Source organism: Rhinoderma darwinii, chromosome 5 (genome assembly GCF_050947455.1).
Source record: "Rhinoderma darwinii isolate aRhiDar2 chromosome 5, aRhiDar2.hap1, whole genome shotgun sequence".
Lineage (NCBI taxonomy): Eukaryota > Metazoa > Chordata > Amphibia > Anura > Rhinodermatidae > Rhinoderma > Rhinoderma darwinii.
In genome coordinates this window covers 320,136,585-320,161,852 of record NC_134691.1, presented here as the reverse complement: position 1 = coordinate 320,161,852, position 25,268 = coordinate 320,136,585, and the positions used below count along the sequence as shown (strand labels likewise).

Here is a 25,268-nt window from a genome sequence, read left to right as displayed (position 1 = left end):
TTTTATGATACATATGTTTGATTTCACAATGAACATATTCTGATTTAGGTTAATATTTTTGCAGTATAATTCAATCATTCAATCATTACAATGAGAAAAAAAATGATTTTTGGATTTATAATACAGCCCCCTCCCAAAGTCACATGTCGTAACGAATATAAAGCCATTTCAGCTTAAACAGCGGTTTCCAGACCCCTTTCCCAGACTCCTGAATGTCACATCTGCCTAGTCACATCCCCCCGCTCGTGTCATTGCAGAACTATTAAAATTTGTTGTTCAGATACCAAAGTGACACCCAATGTGAAGATTTAGCGTCAGGGTATGTTCACACACAAACTCAAAAACGTCTCAAAATACGTTTTTTTACGGCCGTTTTTGGAGCAGTTTTCAATAGAGTCAAAGAAAAACAGCTTCAAAAACGTCCCAAGAAGTGACCTGCACTTTTACGCGTCCGTTTTCTTACGCGGAAGTTTTTCAAAATGGCCGCGTAAAAAAAACGGTCCATCGCAACAGAATGCCGTTTTTCCCATTGAAATCAGGTGTTCTGCTTCCGATTTTCTGGCAGTTTTTCGGCCGTTTACAGCCCGAAAAACGGCCGAAAATAGCCCGTGTGAACATACCCTTATGTTCACAAAATGGCAAAATATTTTCTCCATCGCAACCTAGAAAAATGATATTCAATAAGTTAATGTGTTTATTTAGATACAGATGTCATCGCTTGCAATAAAGTGGGTGGTAATTTACGCAGTACTTTCTCACATCCGCGCAAGTTTCTACTGCAACATGTAAATGGGATTTTATAGAACCTAATTTACTTGCATCGTATCTTACTTGACAGAAAATAACGCAACGTCTTTTATTTACTTGGGATTTTATATCTTAAGGGACAATGATGTTTAATACAGAGGAAAAGAAATGTCAATAATTGCAGATAATGTTGCGGATGCATTGCAGATTTCACATACATACAGAATATTTTTGTATATATTTCAATAGATCAAATGAATACTAAAAGAAAATAACATTTACAAAAAAGAAAAAGTGGCTTTTTTTTTTTTGGGGTGCGGCAGCAAAAAAAAAAAAAGTCAATATTGGTTTAAAATTCTTGATTTATGAATATTCTGTATTTATACAACTTGTGAATTTAATATCTAAAATTAAAAACAATATAAAGTGTGTGTGTGTGTGTGTGTGTATATATATATGTATATAATGTGTGTATTTGCATATACTAGTCCTTAATGAATTAGAATGTCATCAAAAAGTAAATTAATTTCAGTAATTCAATTCAAAAAGCGTCTCTCATATATTCTGTAGATTCATTACACACAGAGGGATCTATTTCCAGCATTTTTTTTCTTTTAATGTTGATGATTATGGTAAGGGTATGTTCACACGCTTAACAAAAAACGTCTGAAAATACGGAGCTGATTTTCAGGCGTTTTTGAAGCTGAAAATTAAGTTTCTTTTGATTTGGAGCTTCTTTTGAGGCTTCTTTTGGCCCTGTTCACACAGAGGTTTTTTTACAAGTTTTTTGGCGCGGAAATCGGTCCACAAAACTCGTCAAAAACCGCCCGAAAAATGCCTCCCTTGGGAGGCAGACGAGTTTTTTTTACCGAGAGCGGAAAAACCGCGTCACGGTAAAAAGAAGCGACATGACCTATCTTGAGGCGGTTTCCGCCTCCAAAACCCCTTTTCAATCTGTCAGAAACGGGAAAAAAATGCCTCGACGAGTGTTTTGACAAGTTTTTGTCAAACCACTGTGCAAAAAACGTCTGGAGCAGTTTTTGCAGGAGGAATTTTCTGAGGCGTTTTTTGAGGCGTTTTTCATAGTGTTCAGTGGAAAATCAGCTCCAAAAAACGCCTCAAGAAGTGACATGCTACTTCTTTTTACAAAGCGTCTTATTACGCTCCGTTTTTTAAAACAGAGGCGTAAAAAGACGCCCTGTATGAACTTAATGCTATTTTTCCCATTGATTTCAATGGGCAGATGTTTGTAGGCGTTCAGCTTCCGTTTTTCGAGGCGTAAACACGCCAAAATGCGCCTGAAAACACTGCTTGTGAACATACCCGTTTTACGCCTCAATTATGCCTGAAAAAATGCCCCTAATACGCCTACAAACTTCTGCCCATTGCTTTCAATGGGTTTTACTGTGTTCTGTTCCAACGAGGTGTAATTTTATGCGTCGCTGTCAAAATACGGCGCGTAAAAAGACGCCCCTCGAAAAAGAAGTGCATGTCACTTCTTGGGATGTTTTTGGAGACGTTTTTCATTGACTCCATTGAAAAACCTCTCCAATAACTTCCTTAAAATACGCCGCGAAAAACGCGATTTGCTACAAAAACGTCTGAAAATCAGGAGCTGTGTTCGTCTGAAAACAGCTCCGTATATTCAGACGTATTTTGCTAAGCAGTGTGAACATACCCTTACAGTTAATGAAAACCCCAAATTTAGTCTCAGAAAATTAGAATATGGGGTAAAAGTTGAAGATTGTAGCCTCGTGGTGTGACACTAATCAGATAATCAACACAAAACACCTGCAAAGGTTTCCTAAGCCTTTACAAGGACTGGTCTGTTGCTCAGTCGTCCAAAGTCCTGTTTTCAGATTTTAGTAAATTTTGCATTTCATTTGGAAATCTCGGTCCCAGAGTCTGGAGGAAGAGTGGAGAGGTATCAACCCAAGTGTCTTGTGGTCCAGTGTGAAGTTTCCACAGTCAGTGATGGTTTGGGGGCCGTGTCATCTGCTGGTGTTGGTCCACTGTGTTGTATCAAGTCCAGAGTCAGCGCAGCTTCTAGCAGGACATTTCCCAGCACTTCATGCTTCCCTCTGCTGACCAGCTTTATGGAGATGCTGATTTCATTTTCCAGCAGGACTTGGCACCTGCCCGCACTGCCAAAAGTACCAATACCTGGTGTAATAACCACAGTGTCACTGCGCTTGATTGGCCAGCAAACTCGCCTGACCTAAACCCCATAGAGAATCTATAGGGTATTGTCCAGAGGAAGATGAGACACCAGACCCAACAATGCAGACGAGCTGAAGGCCGCTATCAAAGCAACCTGGGCTTCCATAACACCTCAGCAGTGCCCCAGGCTGATCACCTCCATGCCACGCCGCATTGATAACACCTCAGCAGTGCCCCAGGCTGATCGCCTCCATGCCACGCCGCATTGATAACACCTCAGCAGTGCCACAGGCTGATCCCCGCCATGCCACGCCGCATTGATAACACCTCAGCAGTGCCACAGGCTGATCCCCGCCATGCCACACCGCATTGATAACACCTCCGCAGTGCCACAGGCTGATCGCCTCCATGCCACGCCGTATTGATGCAGTAATTCATGCAGAAGGAGCCCCAACCAAGTATTGAGTGCGTATACTGTACATACTTTTCAGTAGGCCAACATTTCGGTTTTAAAAATAATTTTTGAAATTGGGCTTATTTAATATTTTAATTTTCTGAGAGAAAATTTTGGGTTTTCATTAACTGTTACCATAATCATTAACATTGAAATAAAAAAATTCTGGAAATCGATCACTCTGTGTGTAATGAATCTATAGAATATATGAGTTTCACTTTTTGAATTGAATTACTGAAATAAATTAACTTTTTGATGATATTCTAATTAATTGAGAACTAGTGTGTGTGTGTGTATGTGTGTGTGTGTGTGTGTGTGTGTGTGTATAAATATATATATGTATGTATTATAAATTTCTAAAAGTTAAACACTAAATTATACTTACCCCAAAATTAAGCCATTGAAAAGTACAACTCGTCCCACTAAAACAAGCCATTATACAGTCACGCCGACGGGAAAATGAATGTTGAAATAAAAAAAAAACCTCAGTCCTACAGGACCAAAATAGGAAATCTGTTATACTATGCTGCCTTAGTGTGGGATACAGGTCTACTCTACTAATGGTCTAAACGACCCGAAATATTGTGCTGTTTGGCTATAGTTTCATAAGGGAGCTGGGTGACGGGCTCCATATGTATTCACGGTCAGCACAATATGAAGACAGATCCACTTTAAGGGGTTAATAGTGCATTTTGCCATTAAATATTTTCTTCTGTTTTTTTTGTAAATCTATTTTATTGAACGGTCTCCATTTTAGTACTTTTCAGGGGCTGCTGCTAGAAGTTGATGAGTTTGAAACGGCTAATTAGAAATGAGCACAACTTGACAGCAGTAGACAACTGAAAGATGTTTATTTACTGGAGATTTTTTTGATTTTGGAGGAAATTCTCCTGAATGTGTAACATTCACTACGCGGACCATTGCCGGTCTGCCTAGCAGTCATTCTCGTCTGTGCTATACGTGTGCTTGTGTGAGTGTCAGCCCTGACTCCCCCAGCTGACACCTGGATTTAATTCTGCTTTACACATCGCCAGTGATTTTGGTGGTCTCCGCTGCGTTCCCAGTGGATACATGCCCACTTCATTAAAACAACCACTTTATTTGTCAAACTTCAGAGCAGTTGTCTCTATCCAGCACTGAAATAACAGCCTGTTCTAGATCATGTTTAGTTGTGTTAGTGAAGCCATGTGGGAAATGAATGCATTGCAAGCTTGTACAGCACAAACTGACAGCAAGCGCTCCTATTCACTATTATTGCACTCGACTTCGCTCACTGTGATTTATTTATCTTCTGTTGCTTATTTAGAGCAAACCTATTCCGCAGTGCTATACGGCGATTGCCACTATTTACATCAGTCCCTGTGATTTCACTATTTCTGACACGCACATACAAGTCCGTTAATAGGCTTTCTATAAAAGTGGCCCAAGTGTGTATGTTTTTGGACCATGTTATAGAATACAAGACCTTCTGGTGGGTCTTTATCGGAAAGTTTTGTGTAGATTCTGGCAAGTTTACAACATCAGTGTGTCGCTTGTCCACCCCAAGTGACCCTGTGCGATGCCTGTGAGGTACCATATTCTCACTTTATTAAATAGCAACTGATGTTGCATGCCACCGATCTTTCATTTCTGATGACTTCATTATGGAATATTTGCTATGGACTCTGACTTTTTTTTTTTCTTTGCCCCTGATCTTAATAACCGTTTGCAGTTCTGTGTGCCTTATCCACAAAGCTCAGAGCAGGTTCTATACCGGTGAGTTTTTGCAGATCAGTCTCACCCATTCTATTCATGATTTGTTAAAAAAAATCCATGTGCCGTCTGTGTTTTGCGGCCTATTCACATGTTGCAGTTTTGCTAAATTTGCTGCAAAAAATGCAATATGACTGTCCTAAAGTTATGTAATAAAATATATATATATATAAAAACAAACAGTAAATAGGCAGAACTCACTAAGGTTTATAGTGAAAGAAGAGGGTGCTTTATTGACCCAAAAGTGCAACGTTTCGGCTCACACAACCTGAGCCTTTTTCAAGCCTTGAGAAAGGCTCAGGTTGTGTAAGCTGAAACGTTGCACTTTTGGGGTCAGTAAAGCACCCTCTTTTTTCACTATAAACCTTTGTGAGTTCTGCCTATATATATATATATATATATATATCTTAAGAAATAACCATTTTCTGTAACCTCCCAAGCTTTGTCTGAAAGTAGGTAAATGGCCTTCAAGTATATGAATGTCCAGTATGTGCCCCATTTGGCTTCAGGAAACTTTGCTGTAAGATCCTTTTAAATAAACCCTGCTGTGCCCCCTCCTGCTCTCCTCTTGGCAGGCTACTCCCAGGCTTATACCATATAAGCAGCTGGGATTTATTTACTGTGATTAAGAAAGCATTTGAAAGTGGATATCTGACATTTTTAATACAAACATTTTAAAGGATCTTTTTTGTAGCTATGAAATTCTTAAATTTGCTTCTTTAATGTCGGCTGGAGCAATGCATGACATTAATTTATCAGATATCCGTGCTAGTGATCAGTACAGGGCAGGTAATAATGGTGGCAGGCTAACTTGGCATTTGCTCGGGACTCCATTCCCATTAAACAGGTATCCCCATCTCAGACATTTATGGTATATCCGCAGGATATTCCATAAATGTCAGGTAGATGAAGGTTCTACCTCTGGCACTCTCCCCTATCTCTAGCCCCCTGACCCAGTCCTACCTTCTACCACTGCTGCTGGGCTCCGGCTACTGTCCGACTAGGTGGTCGGGCTTTCCAGAACCAGCCGGGCATGTTTTAAAACGCTGTTTCCGGAACCCCCATTCACTTCTATGGGAACTCCATAAACATCGTAACAAAACGCACTCTGCGGAATCTGGAAAACCCTGCCGCCTCCTCAGCCAGTGGTTGAAGCCCAGTGGCAGAAGGTAGGAAGGGGGTCAGAGGGCCCCGTTCTAGAGTGATGCAGGTCCATACTCTGGGACCCATACCTATCGGACATTTCAACATAAGAAAAAAAAAAGAGGAATTTACACATTTTTCTCCCAAAGACTGACATCTAATTGATGAAACTAAAATGACCTACATGAGATATTCCCTTTAAAAACATTTATAACAATGTCCTTCTACTCAGTGGTATAACCACCGGTGTCATTGGGGTGATTGGATAACTTTCATAACCTAATAGCTTTTATAAATTATACTCCTATTTAAAGGTGGCCAAGACATAATGATTTTTGTTGCCTATCTCACTAGTGACTTTTTTGCACAATTTTGCTCTCAAGGATTATGGGAAATTCCTTGACACCATCTGCCATCAATGTGCACAGGCTCTAGTGTCAGCACATCAGACTATCAGGATTTTGTGACCATAAGGTGCCCAATTAAACGATTTTGTTATGAAATATTTTATTAAGTTTTATGGCTGGATTCACACATTGCGGTAGTGTGCCATGTGGTCAAAAACCGCTGTGCAAAGTCACACTCATTTTAAAATAAAAGTTGTAAAACGCGGGCAGTTTTTCTACCGCAATGTGTGAACTTAACCTTATAGAAAATATAGAATACTTTATTGTGAAATAAAACCCCTCCCTTTCTATCCCTGTTAAGAGGGCCATAATTAAAGTGTAGCTACATTGCAACCATACGACGTCCAAGTGACCGATGTACCAAACTCTCTGGGCATCGTACCGTTGTCTCCAGCTGGCAGGAGCGTCTCTCCACCCCAATGTCAGTGCGGGCGGGAGGGTACAACTGGAGCTACACTTTAAAGGACTTTTAATGTACATCTAGAAAGCGTATGAATATTGTCTGAGCAAATAGCTGCCCCCTGTGCGTGACAGTGCCCATGTATGAATGAAAACATATGTACCGTGACTGGTTCACCTCCGGCAGCTCCACTATAGCTCTATAGAGAATTTATCCGTTCTGAATCTGACCCTAATTATACTCCGCGAGCATCCGAGGTACATGGTGCCCAGATCAGAGATGTTACATTCTTGAGGGATTACGGATCCAAATGAAGTACAGAGTATTCGTGGGCCGACTAACAGCTGATGCCTAAAGTAGGTGGAGGCCAGACGTAAAAACCCATCACCTTGCTTTCTTATAATCACCACAAATGCTATTGACGACCCTTACGGGAGCTGTAATGTCATCCATATAGGTCTTCACCCATTTTTCCCAGACAAAGAAGATGCCCTTATATTTACTGTTTATTTCTTCTGCTTTTCTATTATTATTTGTTTTACACTTTTGAGGACTTTGGAGCTACTTTGTCTTAAGTGTGATTTTAAATAGACATCAGGCTGCTCACAAAGGGTTAACAGAAGGGGAGAAACACAAGCATGACCTGACAGTCTGAATTTGTGGAATGTAGGACCTGAATGAATGACTGCAAATCCTTGTCATTGTTTAAGCCAGATGCCTACTAATTTTCATTCTGTTTGTACTCACCAGGCAAAGAAAGCCCTGAAAAACATCCTGCAGAAATGCACCCATCTGCCCGCACTCGAGCCCCTGCTGCGCGACGCTCCACCCAACATCCTCAAGCATGTGGTTGGCCAGTTCAGTAAGGTAAGACCCAGCACAGTAACGTCCCTCTCAGGATTTGCTCATTCATTGATTCCACTTCCAGCCAAGCATTTCGGGGACGTTGTCTAAAATGTGTGATCCGGGGTGTACATTAAAGGATTAAATTTCCCAGGAATGCTGCCAAGGGCTTAGTGTCTTTTAGCACCAGAAAAGTGTGTCAACACGCCCCAAGGTGCATCATTATTCTTCTTAAATGTCCCACTCAGAGGGAAGAAGGTTAGTATCCAATACTATATCATACACACAGGGGCCGGGGAGTCCAACGTGTGGTATTACAGGTTTTCACCCATTTTTATGTGGAAAAGTGATATTTTATAACGCGTTTCTGCCAAAAGGATTCGTCAGAACATCAATAAACCACCTCTATTCAGATCTTTAGAATAAAATTGTTTGGCATCAGTACAGGTCGCATGAACTTTATTACTATTATCTTTATATAGCAATTGCAGATTTTATGTTGTCAAGGTTTTTTCAACACACTGACATTTCCCCTCCAAGTCCTTTTTTAATTTCACATTTTTAACTTTATTTTTAAATTGTCCACAGTTTTATTTATTACACCTTTTTTCTGCTTTACACTTCTTTTAATAAATTATGCACACTTTACACCTTTTTCACATTTAAAAAAATAAATAAACTGCATACTGTATTGCATAGAAAAATCTGATTGATTTTTATTTCCATAGCGTCAAATTACACAGAGTGCTTACATTATTTTATGTATTCAGTCATATTGGTCCTAACTCACTATAGCTTGCCATTTATTATTTCCAAATCTTTAACAGGAAATCATCTGCACGAGATGATACAATTTATTGATACATAACTTTTAGTAGTGTAGGAGCATGATTACACTTAAAGGGGTAATCTTTATTAGGACAACCCTGGTCCGTAGGCTCTATTAGGGTATATGGATGTTATAGAGTTGGGGGAGTCCCCACTTGGGATGCCTCTCTATGAGCCAACATGGAGAGATTCTAACAACGAGCAGCTCCCCCTCTTGCGAATCAGTCCCCTAAATGTATTACATGGTTGGTCTTTCATTTAAATGGCTGGATGCAAAGTTCACAGGTGATTGATTACATCTGATTGTCAGGGGTTTTTGAAGTTGGAGCCCCTGTGATCAGATAATCGCCGGGCTAGCTTTATTTAATAAAACGCTCGTCGAGATTAGACTTCCCCTTTAAATAGTGCTCCTCTTTCTTCGTCTTAAAAATAAGTAGTCCAGGGGCCGCTATCCACTAGTATATCCGCATCTTATCATGTTTAAAATATCGACTGCAAAATAAAAAATCTCTGGAAAATGGCCATAGTCACGGTAAATGTTCTCCGCGATGATGGTAACATCCCTGGTGGTCTAGCGTAGTGAAGGGGTTAATAACAACATCCCTGGTAGCTTAGGTCAGAGTAATGAAGGGGTTAACTCCCTCTGAAGAGTTAGGGTTTTATTAGACGGGCAGCTATTCTTTCATGAATGAGGGTCGAGTGATTATTTAGTGAACCGTTTGCGTTCGTAAGACGATCTATTACAAGTGACAATAAATGCTTAATATTCTCGCTGTTCAGTCGTTACTGCTATCGCTGCTCATTCGCCCACACCTCATCTCTGAACTGCTAACGACTGGAAGATTTCTGATTAGATGAGGGGATGTGGCGGCGACGAACAACAATCTATCGGTCAGGTAGATGTGGCTGATCCACGGAAACAGCGATTTATCATTCGTAGTTCGATCGTTGCACGTTACTACATGTGGCGATTATCTCTTCATTTCGAACGATTATACAAAAATTTGTACGATGATCGCTCTTTGTAATAGGGCCTTTAAACTATCTGTACTGAAGGCTGCAAGAACGCTCCTTCTCGCTGCTTTATCAGGGACTGTAGATGGCTCAGCTATACAGATGCTGCATCCTCCATGGTCAGCCAATCACAGAGCAGCTCGGACAATCATAGAGGCTCTGAGATTGACTGACGGGGATGATGCAGTGTCTATATAATCTATAAGAGACCGGGGGAGAGTGCGAGAAGCAGAATACTTGTTTTAACCCCCCCCCCCCCCGCCTGTGATCAGACTGAACCCCTCCCCCCAGGCCCTCGTGCAGTTGAACAGTCTACACAGACTATATTTCTGCCTCTGAAATAGTCGAAAACGCACATTAAGCAAATATTCATCTCTTGATGTCTATTTCCAGACTGCGTCACTTGTAATATATAGTTATCTGACCAAGTGTGAACATCTGAAAGAAGTTATCACTTTATATATCACTTTATTACCCCTCGACTTGTACAGTGTGTTTTTTGATAGTTCTCTTTCATCTGACCAACACATTGCACATTGTTTTCTTATGCACTGTCATGCGATTTCTAGCCTGGCACACTTTATCGGTGTGAATAGCCCAATTGTTGCACTCTGACCTCTTCAACACGTCAACTATGTCTTATGTATAGCATTGGGGTAGCTAGTTGTCTGCAGTTTTTTATTGGCCTGAAATATATGAATTCCCTTTACTCGGAAGAATACTATTTACCCTAGGTCAGTGTACCCCAACCAGTGGGTCCCCTACATATGGCACCCAAAGTTTTGGCAACTGCAAATATTGTTTTAAAGTAGTGATATCAGAGATGTTGCAGTATTACTAAAGCTTGTCACCAGAGCCAGCACTACTGGACATTACTGTTTCCCATATCATTGACACTTGGCTTCTGAGTCAGGATCGGGTTCTTGGCACTACAACCTAGACGGTAGATCCGTACTTACAACCGGGACACACTAATTCTTTCCCTTGTTTGTATCAGTAATTGTAAATGGTATTAAATGTAACATGTATTTGTCAGTCATAGTTTGATAGACTTTTTTTGTATAATACTTAATGTGGCGTAACACCACCTGTTATTTTTATCTTGAGAGCCTTAAAAATAAGTTGGGGACCTCTGCCCTAGGTAATCTTCTTGTTTATCAACCCAAGATTGGGTAGGGCAGATGGAGCAGTTTCTGTAAGCCTTCAGATCGGGGAATGCTGACATTGTTGGCTATTGATTTTGTTGTCTAAGATTTGATCTGAGGAGCTTCTTAGTTACATAAATATAAAACTTGGGTGATAAGAACGCTCAAATGGTCATTTAGAGTGAACATTGTGACACTTATGAGAATGAATACTGTGACACCTACTCCTACAATCACTGGACTCCTGGTGACATTGGTTGGAAATATATCACAACCTTTGCCAGTGAACACTTCTCTACAATATATACATTTAACAGCAGGCCTAGATAAACCAATTACCTGGTCACTATCATTTCATGCTTTTAGTCTACAATAGTTGAACTCTGGATTGGCAAATCTATAACTTTATAATCTATTACCTACTTTTTTTTTTTTCTTCTCTGCAACCAGTAAATTTACCTCTTTGTCCCCGTTGCTAACTAGTATTCCACCATTAAACAAATCAGGTGTGGACCGTTGCCATGTAAAATGCCATATATATATATATATATATATATATATATATATACCATTCTCCTTTCCTGTGTATACAGATTTTTTCCGGTCATCCCCCGTGCACTCCCATGAACCTACCGAAGTACTCTGCTAATGCGGACAGTACATTGGCAATTTACGGCTGCCCTCGTCTTTATCGTGACGTCATCTTCAGAGGCAGAGACTCTAGGCAGTCTGAGCTATGTGCCAAAAGAGCCTCTCTGTATATGTCAGTGAAGTGCGATTGTGGATACCGAGGGGACTGGCACATGCTGCAGTGCGGTCCCACCCCCTGAGCCAGGCAGCAGCACTAATTTTGAATGATACAAACGAAACGCAGACATGGGGAAAGACTGAAATCCGGGGATTGAAAGTAAAAGAACTGGTCAGTAGTTATTGCAGAAGCATTTTAACACAAATAGGATGTTTTTTTTAGTTTTGTTTTTCTAAATGAGAGGTATACTTTAAAATTTTGTCTGCCTGCAACCAGCACTAGAGGGACCTTAGGAGCTTACTGCATACTTTGCTATTATTGAGCTCAATGAATATACAGTATGCCAGTCTTTCCCAATAGGGATTTCATGGAGATCGGGATCAGTTGTCTGGACCACGCAAAACTGCTATCATAGATGCATTAGAGGAGGGCAGTGTTTTATCCAATGCATATATGACGGAAGGGCTGCAAACGTCTGTGGTGGAACTACTGCTGCTTGGCATACTGACACTGGCCAGCTGCAGGACGTTGTGAGTGTCGGTGTCTGCATGTGAAAAGGACCGAGGAACGGTACACACACACACACACACACACACACACACACACACACACACACACACACACACACACACCCACACCCACACACACACACACACACACACCATTTTTATTTTTGTCTGGACGGGGGTCAGAATGAATTTAGAGGGTCTGAATAAATATAGGTTTGGTCCTGGGTCTGAATAAATGTAGGGGTTTGGTCTGGGGTCTGATTTAATTAAGGGGTCCGGTCTAGGGTCTAAATTAAATATAGGGATCTGTCTGGGGTCTGAATTAATTTAGGGATTTGGTCTGGGGTCTGAATTCTTTTCTGGGTCTGGTCAATTTATTATTCTGTTTACAAATAAAACACTTTTTCTTCTTCTTCTTTACAGTGTTTTATAATACTTACATATTTGTTTATTAGCCTTTTTTTTATCTTTTAACCCCTTAATGACCAGGCCATTTTGCGCTTTCATGACCAAGGATTATTTTTTGTTTTTTCACTGTCGCATTGCAAGAGTGGTAACTATTTTTTTTTCCCTTCGACATAGCCGTATAAGGCCTTGTTTTTTGCGGGACGAGTTGTATTTTGTAATTGTACCATTTTTAGATGCTTATAATATATCGATTAACTTTTATTAACTTTATTTTAGGAGAGAATTGAAAATAAGCAGCTATTCCAGCATTGATTTTCACGTTATAAATTTACGCCGTTTACTATGCAGCGTAAATAACATGTTAACTTTATTCTATGGGTCGGCACGATTACGGGGATATCAAATATGTAAAGGTTTTATATGTTTTCCTATGTTTGCACAATAAAAACCCTTTTAGAAAAAAATTACTTGTTTTTGCATCGCCGCATTCCAAGAGCCGTAACGTTTTTATTTTTCCGTCAATGTGGCTGTATATGGGCTTGATTTTTGCGGGCCAAGGTGTATTTTTTCATTAGTTCATTTTGGGGTACATAGGACTTATAGATTAACTTTTATTTAATTTTTTTATGGGGGGAATGGGAGAAAATAAATAATTTTGCCGTTGTTTTTTTGGACGCATCCGGCATGGCCTAACAGGCAATTGCTGAAGACAGACCTGGGGGCCTTTGTTAGGCCCCCAGCTGCCATGGAAACCCGACGGCGCCCCACAATTTTTTTGCGGGGGCACCGATGGGGTGACAGAGGGAGCTCCCTCCCTCTGTCAAACACATTAGATGTCGCTGTCGCTATTGACAGCGGCATTTAATGGGTTAAACTGCTGGAATTGGAGCGCGCTTCGATTCCGGCAGTTGCAGCAGGAGCCAGGCTGTGTATAACAGCCGTGTTCCAGCCGCTGATCGCGTGGGTACAGTGGCAGTGCCCACGCTATCAGAGGACGGATATATCCATCCTTCGGTGTTAAGAGGTTAAAAAAATGGAATTGGTAGGATTCCCTGAGATAATAATCGTTTTTCAGGGGTACCCCAATACTGAAGAGGTTGTGAATGGCTGCAGTATGTTGTAAGCGCTCTCTAGTGGCAGCTGCAGGCAGACAAACTGTTATCATTTAACTATAGGTTTATTCAGGGATATGGAGCTGTGTATCACAAAAATTAAGCTCTGACCACTAGAAGTATCTATTACGGAGTTAATCCGCACAGCATTTTGGATGTACAGTTAATAATTTATGTACATTTCTTTTAATGATTGCGGCATCCCGTATTTTCTATATTGTGTTCGTGAATTGATTTTTTTGTCTTTGCCTATCCAGAATTTTGGATGGATTATATTTAACATACAAATATGGTGTTCAAGGGTGAACATTCACTTTAATTTTCTTTCTCTGTAAATTGTTGATACTATTGAAATTGAAGCATGTGAATAAGTCTCTTCTAATAATTTTTTATGATGTAATGGAAGTTCTAGCAACAAATCTCTGTGTATACACTGAACTAATGTTTAAGAATAAATTGTTTTCTTGCATAAGCTTTGACAGGCCTTCATATTCAGTCACTGTTTCCACAAAAATATGCTCAAAGATGTATCCCAAGATTTTTTTGTTCCTCTTACTTTAAGCACTGACGTACTTGTCTGTACTTTTCAAGAAAACATTGTGGCAAGAACTGAGATTTTATCTTGTTGGTTTATGTTTCTTTTTTTCCATTCCAAACAATAATTTAATTAACAATTAAAGAATTTGTATTTGTTTCCAATTTAATCAAAATAAAGCTCTGTTCACAGGGCCATTTATACCTTTTGTTGCTGTAAAAAAAATACTGGAAACCCAATGGAAGCCTGACGGACACCATTATAAGTCTATAGGATTGTTGTAATCCATTTGAAAACTGATCTGGCATAGTTGGTATGGCTCCGTTATGAAGTGAAGCCATGATGCTAGTGTGGAAAAATACTTATCTGCATTGGTTTTATCAAAGTATTATCCAGTAGGTGAGAAAACCCTCTGGGAGCACAACGGGTACAGAGAACCTATATACTAAATGTATTCGTGCAATATGAATGAGGAATATTGTTCTGATACCTGTTAGGCTGGGTTCACACGAGCATGTTACGTCCGTAATGTACGGAGCGTATGTCGGCCGCAAGTCCCGGACCGAACGCACTGCAGGGAGCCGGGCTCCTAGCATCATAGTTATGTACGATGCTAGGAGTTCCTGCTTCTCCGTGGGACTACTGTCCCGTACTGAAAACATGATTACAGTACGGGACAGTTGTCCTGCAGCGAGGCAGGGACTCCTAGCGTCGTACATAACTATGATGCTAGGAGCCCGGCTCCCTGCACTGTGTTCGGTCCGGGACTTCCGGACTAAATACGTTCCGTTCATTACAGACGTAACATGGTCGTGTGAACCCAGCCTTACACCTACCTCAACACCTACACAAGTATAGTACAGCTGACTTTTGTAGCATAGGGACGTTTGGGCCCCTTCAAGCACCAGTGCAGCTGCAACCTCTACATGCCTATTTGGGACACCACTGGTACTAGATGTTCTTGGAGTCATGGAAATGGTGTTCTGCAAGCCAACACCAGCCATTGGGTAACTTTTATGGACTCCCCGATGCAATACAGGTTGTGTCTTTTCAGTGCTTACGTGTCCATAACAACAGTAACCTGCTGTGCATAGGCAACCATTATTGCACAGTTGTTATTTCTGTGAGTCAATGCACACAATGCCTGAAATAAAGACAGGACCTTTTTTTTTATTTCTAGAACTATATGGGCAAAAGTATTGGGACACACCTCTTAATCATTGAATTCAGGGGTTTCATTCATTCCCATTGCCACAGGCATATAATGAAGAACCTCACCATGCATTTGCCTTTACAAACATTTGTGAAAGAATGGGTCGTTGTAAAGAGATCACTGAATTCCACCGTGGTCCTGTAATAGGACGCCACCATTGTAACAAGTCAGTTCCTGGAATGTTTTCCCTCCTAGATATTCCATGATCAACTCTGAGTGATATTATTACAAAGTGGAAGCGTTTATTAACCACCACGTTCAGAGATCCAAACCTCCTCTGGCATAAACATTAGCACAAGAAATGTGCGCCGGGAGATTCATGGCATGGGTTTCCATAGCCGAGCAGCTGCATGCAAACCTAACATTGCCAAGCTTTGGATGGAGTGGTGTAAATCCGCCACTGGACTCTGGAGCAGTAGAAACGTGTTCTGTGGAGTGACGCTTCTCTATCTGGCAGTCTGATGGATGAGTCTGGGTTTGGTGATTGCCAGGAGAACGTTACCTGCCTGACTGCATGTAAAGCTGTAAAGTTTTGGTGGAGGAGGAATAATGCTATGGGGTTGTTTTTCAGTGGTCGGTCCCTTAGTTCCAGTGAAGGGAAATAATGCTTTAGCATACCGAGACATTTTGGACAATTGTAGTTTAGAACTTTGTGGGAACAGTTTGGGGTCCGGCCCTTTTCTCTTTCAGCATGACTGCGCCCCAGTGCACAAGGTCCATAAAGACATGGCTGGTTGGTGGGGGGAGTTTGCTGTGGAAGAACTCGACTACCCGCACAGAGTCCTGACCTCAACCCCATCCAACACTTTTGGGATGAACTAGAACGGAGATTGTGTGCCCGGCTCTCTCCTCCAACATCAGTGTCTGACATCACAGATGCTCTTCTAGATGAATGGACAGAAATTCCCACAGACACAATCCAAAATCTTGTAGAAAGTCTTCCCAGAAGAGTGGAAGCTGTTTTATCTGCAAAGGGGAACCAACTCCATATTAATGCCTATGGATTAAGAAAGGGATGTCATAAAAGCTCCTGTAGGTGTAATGTGTAGGTCTCCTAATACTTTTGTTCATATAGTGTATCTTTAATCTGCTCCGTTAGCTAATAAAAATGTTTTACTGAACTGTACATTGAGAGCCATAAACACCAGTGATAGAGAAAACACATTATATTAGCACATTAAAATATACCTGTCACGTCTAGTTTGTCACGGAGATAAGGATTCCTTCTTTCCATCATATAATTTGTCATCTCTCTGTTTTTTTAATAGGTATATTTGTTTATAAGACCTTGCATTTATAGCTTAATGCTGCTTGCTCAGAGAAACCCCCCTCCCCCACACACGCACATGCACAGTTAAGGCAACATAAGTTCTGCCATACATTATACCCATACTTTACAATAAAATAATAAAACCCCTTCCTAGCGATGTATGTGCAAAAGCAGAGAGCGTCTGTAGTGCAATTTACAGGTAGGCCCTTAACAATGAAAACACTATGAAGATTTAATGCTTCCCTTAACACCGAAATCTCTGCTAGGTTTCCTTTTTTTAATGAGGCTCTGAAAGTTATGAACTTGAAATAATTGTAGGGCCGCTCACATGCACACTCCACACAAGTGGAATGCCGCCTTAGGGCATTACAGGCCATGAAATGATTTCTTTAATAAAGAAGGATGGGATATTAAAGGACTCTTTTTGTCTCATTAGGTAACGGCAGACCACAGCTGCATAGAATCTTCTAAATATAACATGAATTTAAGAAGTGGCTTTCATCCAATCTGGCTCCCAGCGAGCTTTACGTTATTAGATACAGACATGCATCCATGCTTGGGGTGGAATCCCACAGCACAGTTGTGGCCCTTTTTAGTTGACTTGCTGACTTCACAAAGGCTAATAGGGGACCAAAAACATTTGCAATTATTCCGTCATTAACGTTCTCCAGTTCCTTTTGTTATTCTCCCCACTTGTAAGGAGATCACAACTGTGATAGAAGATTTAGAAATTACACTCTACACAGGAGATTGATAATACATTGCTTCTCACCATAATTTGTATTAGTTAAGGGCGTACACTGTAGTGGGAGCGCTTCATAGGAAAATAAAAAGAGGCAATTGTCCTTTCGATCTCCCTGGCATGTCTTTTTCAGCAGGGAAAGAGATAAATAGCTGTTGGATATGCCTGCCACCAATTATCTCCCAGTGGATCGAAGGATTGGGCAGGTCAAAATTCAGCCTATTAGATCCTCATTTCCCCTGCCAGCAGATGGCGATAGACTATCGGGCAGGTAGCATTGCCATTAGATTGTCATGCAAAAAAATTCACACGTCTACAGCCAGCTTTACATTGCCCACAGAGCAGTGATGGAGAGCCTGATGATGAAATGTCCCTTGCCTTGACTTGAAGGCATTATATGTCGACTGTATGATGGGTATTCCACTATTATTACACATAGTCCATACTACTACCTTTCCCTGTTTTTTTTTTCTTTTCTTTTTTTTCTTCTGGTTAGAGCTGAGGGAAACCAGATTGGTTTGAGGTACAAATGTGTTCCAGTACGGCAATAAAAGTCAAACAGATTTAGTGATAGGATAAGTTGTAAAATGCAGGCACTAGATAGAGAGATAACTTGTGCTAAGGTCGTAAAGATCTAATTGAGGTATTAGGCAAATAATCAGGAGTGTGTGAACTCACAACCTTTCCTTGTGTGTAGCACAAAGTACATACAATGGACTTCACGGCTGGGAACAGCACAAGGGTTAAGGAAACAAGTTATTTAGAGGTCCTCTCAGCCAGCCAAAAATACTCTGGAAGCACTCATTACTACATTCTTTCCTTCATTAGGTATAAACCCATATCTAGGCTTCTTTGAAATATGTAGATACAGGGCACTCTGTGAGATCTGGTACTATCCAGTGCCCCATCACGTGTCTGCCTCTAAATTATACCTAACAGTATACAGCTACAAAAAACAAAATTAACCACTTAAAAAGCTTGAAATCTTTACAGTCTCTAAAGATCTTTCTTATTATCCTGATACCTGGTTGCATATGGTATACTAGATCCTCCAGGAATTCAAGTTTTTTTTTTTTGTTTTTTTTAATCTCTGCTTTTTTTTGTGCTCATTAAAAATACCAACAACTCTGACTCTCATTCCAGGCTAGGTCTAGCTTTGCAAAAACATTTTATTGTTTCAATGCATCTAGAATGAAACAACTTTGCAATTAGTCTTAATTAAAAATCTCCTATAGTTTTGTGTTTACAGCTCCTATGCAGACCTATGTCTCTCCATGGTAACAGACCACAAACAAACCCTGTGTAGTCTGATGTTGTAGTTATACTTCCTTCCATTTGTCAACTAATTCTTGCTTTTATTTAGTATATTAACAAGAAGTAGGGGACAGGTGAATGGCAATATGACTGCCGGATTTGTATGTGGTCTGTTATCAGAACTTTGTAGGATGGCCATGAAAGATTTGTGACAACTCTTGTGGCTGCTTTTCTGGCAGCCAAATTGTAAAGGACGCCATATTGAATAGCTTTCTCAAAAATAGCTATAATTAAAGAAACACTCCAGACAAAGCTGATACATAATGTATTACCTAGTTCATGGCCTAGTTCAAAGAATACCAAAAAAATAAGTCATGTAATGCCCATCAGGCCCTGCATTAAGCATAGCACAGTGTATTCGTTTCCTGGAGTATCTCTTAGGGTATGTTCACACGTAGTCAACAAAAACGTCTGAAAATCCAGAGCTGTTTTCAAGGGAAAACAGACCCTGCTTTTCAGACGTTTTTTTACCAACTCGCATTTTTCGCGGCGTTTTTCGCGGCGTTTTTTACGTCCGTTTTTGGAGCTGTTTTCATTGGAGTCTATGAGAAAACAGCTCCAAAAACGTCCAAAGAAGTGTCCTGCACTTCTTTTGACGAGGCTGTATTTTTACGCGTCGTCGTTTGACAGCTGTCAAACGACGACGCGTAAATAACAGGTCGTCTGCACAGTATGTCGGCAAACCCATTCAAATGAATGGGCAGATGTTTGCCGACGTATTGGAGCCGTATTTTCAGACGTAAAACGAGGCATAATACGCCTCGTATACGTCTGAAATTTGGCCGTGTGAACATACCCTTAAAATGGTTTGTGCCGGATTTAAAAAAAGGACTGTTTTTCCCCCCAGAAACTGCTGTTTTCTTAATGAGGACCTGTCACTAGGTCATATAAGTTGAACTGGTTTACTGACCTGAATATCACGGTCTCCCTGATTCCAGTGAAGTTTTTCAATTTTTTTCCTGGACCCCTTTGTTCCTGAGATATGGCCCCTCTCCCTCTATGCTAATTTGCTGTAGTTAGCCAACAGGGCGTGAACTACCCTCAAGCTTGCACTGATTGGTCAGTATCAGAGGCAGGGTATCTAGCTCGACCCTGTTGGCTAACTACAGCAAATTAGCATATAGGGAGCCAACACAATAGTGGTCCATAACTCTGGAACGGGGGCAGGAAAAAAAAAAACAGCGCTGGAATTAGGGAGACAGCGCTATCCAGGTCAGTTAACCAGTTCAACTTATATCACCCAATGACAGGTCCTCTTTAAATGAATGGTTCTCAGCTGTAATACCAGGCACAGCCCATGGACAAGAGTGGCACTGTTTCTAGAAAAAAAAAGCAGACCCTTTTAACTAATCCCGAGCACCATATTTAAGCACAGGATAGAAGAGAACAACTCAAGTACATATTTCATTATAAAAAAAATTTTCTCCTGTTTTGGGGAAATGCTCTATAATAACATCCGATGATTTATTTGTAAAAAGCAGAAAATAATGAAATTTCTGCTTGGAGCAGAAGTAATGAGGCATCAAATTTTTATTCCCCGTTCTAGCACAATATACGATGTCTGGCACATTTTGGTTTCTCTCCAAATGTACTTTTTTTCCCCCTCCTTTCTAAAAAGAGACGTTCTTTGGTTCATGCCCTAATGTTCTCTGACCACCGTTCCAAGTCATTAAATAATTTATTTGATGGTATGTGAAGGACCCAAACGTGTATATACTTGCCAAATGTTCATCTGATGGTGGTAACACTTTCACGGGTCTTAATCCTGAGAACAATCCAATATAGGTTGAAAAACTGTGGATTTAAGATATTAGCAATGGCTCGCAGCATGGAGCGCTGGAATAATGTACTTGTAACGTGGGTCAGTGAACGTAGCACAGAGGTATTTCATCATTAGGGGCAATGTTTATGGGAGTGGGGTGGTGAACTGCGATTTATGTACTATAAGAATGTGTTGATAAACTTATGCTCACTTTTTGGTTCTTTTTTTGTTATGTTAACAAGTTTAATGTCATGTCCTGCAGTCCCATGATGGAAAACTTAGGTTTTAGAGAAATAAATTTCCTCCAAAAGTTTCTGTAACTAGAAGTATTTTACTGGTTCTCTTCTGTTACGTGAATGAAATCCTACTCTGCTTTCCTTTGTTATATTTATTTTATATGGAAAGCTTGGTGACTTACACAGGTGGCCATCATTACAGTTCTCATCCAGCTATCCCAGACCCCTGAATGGAGAGTTTGCCTATTTATCCAGTTATATGTCCTCTGCTGTGACATTACTAGGCACAATTGCCACTTTGAACACTAGAAAAGTTTTGACATCCTATGTTGGAGCCAGTTGCCAAATGAGAAGTAGCCAACAGATCTTGAGAGGATGACTTAAAGATTTATATTTATTGGAGGTTATTTTTTTTAGAATAAAAGTATTTTATTCCAAGAACCCTGTCCGTAACACCAAAGTGTACCTAGTGTGCGTCTGATTTTATGTGGGTACTTCATGGGAATTGGCAAGAAAAAAATATGTGGCCGGATCCATCGCATGCCGTATACCCAGGTATTCTTCTCTAGAAGCATTGCCTCACAGGCACATAAAACGGATCTGTATGGACTCTCTGTACCGCCATACTGGGTCCCTGCATGAAGTTGTGCTTTGTGCATGAGCCCTAAGGCTGGATTTATATTAAGGCCATGTTTAAAGGTCGAAGATTTGCAGCAGATTTCCTGTGTGAATTCAGTCTTGCTAATCCGCGGCATTGTACAGAACAATTCATGTAGATGGGGTTTTCAAAACTGCATCCTCTCATAGGATAAAAATTCTGCATGGAAATATGATGATCTGGGCAATGTTCTGCTGGAAAGCTTTGGGACCTGGCATTCATGTGGATGTTACTTTGACACGTACCACGTACGCCCCGTCACGGCAACGGTTTTCCCTAATGGCAGTGACCTCTTTCAGCAGGATCTTGACTTGGCCTCCAAATTACCCAGATCTCAATCCGATCGAGCATCTTTGGGATGTGCTGGAAAAACAAACCCCTGATCCAATTCCGCACCTCACAACTTACAGGACTTAAAGGATCTGCTGCTAACGTCTTGGTGGCAGATACCGCAGAAACCTTCAGAGGTCTTGTGGAGTCCATGCATCGATGAGTCACAGCTGTTTTGGCAACATGAAGGGAACCTACAAAATATTAGGCAGGTGGTTTTAATGTTATGGCTGGCGTTGGGTTTATGTATATATAAGCTCTGAGATGACCAATCAAAGTTGCATTTAAGAGTTTCTTCCCAAAAAAGATGGGCAGTGTGCTTAGTATATGGTGGAACTGGAAATCTGTCACATAAAATCTGGTCTGGATATGGGGTTTGTCTTCTCAAAGAGGTGGTCTTTTAGAAAGGTTTCACTCTATGTATGTATGAATGAATGAATCTTGAGGTCTGACCTTCTATTTGGAAGTATGCAGCTTCGAAAATCATTGCCTCCACTGAATGTGAGTGACAGGTACACTTGTAACCCCGCTGGCTTTATAATCAAAACTGATTTCCTGGTGTTTGAGTGGGTCTCTTAAGGTTTCCAGACAAGTGCTTACCGTAAATGATGGGATATCGGTCAGATTCAGTAAAATAGTTTTATAGTTGTGCCTGCATGTGCACAAGATAGCAGTAAATTGATCAATCTAGAATTGCATGATGTTTTTGAAATCTCCAAGGAGAAAATAAAGATGTCAGGTTAGAGGCTGGAAATGTCAAAGTTTATTTTTTACTGAACCTAAACCTATGATGGGAGTTGCAGATACAAATAAAAAAACTAATATATATATAAAAACAAAAAAAAATAGAAGAAATTATCCTAATTTTTAGGGTATGTTCACACGGCAGCGTCCGTAACGGCTGAAATTACGGGGCTGTTTTCAGGAGAAAACAGCTCCGTAACTTCAGCCGTCATGGCATGTTGAGGCACTTTTTGCTGCGTCCATTACGGACGTTAAATGGAGCTGGTTTTCCATGGAGTCCATGGAAAACGGCTCCATTTACGTCTGAAGAAGTGACAGGCACTTCTTTGACGCGGGCGTCTTTTTTTACAGCGGGGCGTAAAAAAAAATTACCGTGTGCACAGAACATCGTAAGACCCATTCTAATGAATGGGCAGATGTTTGCCGATGCTATCGAGCCGCATTTTCGGACGTAAATCGAGGCTTAAAACGCCCGAATTACGTCCGTAAATAAGCCGTGTGAGCATACCCTTACTGAATTAAAAAACTTTCAACAGAAATGTCCATGGACCAGTACAGGGGCACACACAATCCCTCTAGGTATGTAATCTTGTCCGGTAGACACTCTGTGTAGCAGCTGTATAGTGACTGAGAATATTTCCGGAATACAACATGCGATGCTGCATACCAGGCTTGTTTCTCATGGGTCTATACAGCATCTGAGACAAAAAAGACCTCCATGTACCTCCCTATATAATTGGAAACACACAGAAATACTGAATCGGCTGATATCAGCGTGGGGGGACACAGGAACATGTAGTCACCCAAGATTCTGACAATATTACAAAGTACCATGACATTTTTTCCTACAAGGAAAGATAAGGGTTGTGCATGAGTTGCAGTAATGCCAAAATTTTGCAGCGACTAGCGATAACCAAAAGACGCCCTGGAGCCCATTACGAATTTGTAAACCTGGATCTGTAACAGACATGTTCATGAGGCCTGACTCTGCTCAGACCCATTGAATCCTGTATATCCGTGCTAACACTTTGTCCTTACAGTGGATTTGGTGAAGAAACACACATAACCCCGGCCTGTACATTATTTCCTGAACCTACTATGTCCAATATCAATAGATAACTGTGTGACCTCCGCTGTGAAAAATGATTCAATTGTTATAGACTTTTTTTCTTAGTATGGATCTCATTTGAGCACTACCAACTCTGACATTGTCTGGTTTACATAATAATAATGGTGGTTCCCTCTGACCGGTGGCATGCATGAATAATGAAATCCAGTTCAAGGAGTTCAGAAAGATACATAGAAAAAGACTTCTCATTATATTGTTATTATGTGTATATAGATATATTATATCAGGTATGACTCAAGTTGACCTCTTATCCCTTTCTCCCCATGTGCCGCAGTCCAGGAAGTTGAGTTATGGGGATTTTTTTGGTAGGGCTCTCACTGTAGTTACTTTAGCGGTCTGATATGGACAGCCAGGATATAGATTAAGTTACTCAGGTCTTCAGCTCAAGGCTGAATTCTTAAATGAGGGGCAAGAAGTCTTGGCACAACTAAAACTATGCATTTCTCGATCTCACATTAGCCATATTTTTGCAAAATTAAATTTAGCGTCATGTGATTTATTCTTCTGTAATACTTCATTTTAATCAGACGTATTATTTAGGAGCGGACTGAAAGACATAGCCTCTTACCTCACGCAATGGGGGGAATTTATTAAGACTGGTGTTTCATACGCCAGTCTAAATCTGAAACATGTTGGAGTAAGATTCGCCTAATTTCTTAAGAGGGCCCTGTGTGCGGAAGTGAAATAGATTTGTGCTCTAATTTACACCAGTTTCTGGTGTAAATTATAGTTCATTTGTCGGGCCGCGTGTGGCTCTGCCCCCTTCCATTAAGCTCTTATCCAATTTTTGGGAAAAATGCTGTGGGCAGCACAAAAGTTGCAATTTTTTTGCTTAAATTACGATAAATTCCCCCCAATTTTTTTTTTCTTCTAGTCCGTGGACGAAGCAGCCACATGACATTATGCATTGTTACTGTAGCTAAGTCAGTCTGCAGCTAACTGCATATAATTGTAGTGGGCTCCCCCTAGTGGTGCCTGCCAGCAAACAGAATGTTAACGTTTAACTCTTTAGGCTACATTCACACGAGTGTGACGGATTTACACGCTTAAAAATTGCACGTAAATCTGTCAGTGTGCGTTGCGTTATTGCATCAGTGTGCTTTGCGAGTGGCACTTGTTTTTCACGCACTCGCAAATCACTTGTTTTTTTTTCCAATAGAATTGATGCGCAAATCACGCACAGCACACGGATGTGCATCCGTGTGCTGGGCGTATTTTTCACACACCCATTGACTTCAAATTCACCAATATAGGACATGCAGTGAGTTTCACACAACGGACTCTCGCTGCGTGAAAACTCACGCATGTGTGAACCGCTCCTTTGAAATCAACACACGAACAAATTTTACGCTCATCTGAATGATCCCTTAGAAGGAAGCAGGGGATTGAGAGCTGTGGGCCCCTAATGCTTGTGGGTAGTGCCAGATTGGTTAGTCCGCTCCTAAAATCAAATCCAGTTGCTTAAAATCACTAAATACCTAGATCTGAAATATAGTATTAGGCCTCATTTATTAACCTCCTGGCGCCACAGCCAATTTTCATTTTTGTATTTTTGTTTTTCCATTGTTGCATTTCAAGAGCCATAATGCTTTTATTTTTCAGTTGACATAGCCGTATGAGGGCTTTTGTTTTGCGGGACGAGTTGTGGTTTTTATTGGCACCATT

The 25,268-nt window shown here is 40.7% G+C and overlaps 1 protein-coding gene across 2 annotated transcripts in view; it reads left to right on the top strand.

Annotated features, from left to right (window-relative positions):
* Positions 1-25,268, top strand: part of SPAG6 (sperm associated antigen 6) — a 116,803-nt gene that overhangs the window by 86,931 nt on the left and 4,604 nt on the right. For both annotated transcript variants that reach the window (XM_075827564.1, XM_075827565.1), the window contains one exon: positions 7,814-7,930. In XM_075827564.1, the coding sequence (XP_075683679.1) occupies positions 7,814-7,930 (117 nt within the window). The remainder of the gene's footprint in view (positions 1-7,813; positions 7,931-25,268) is intronic.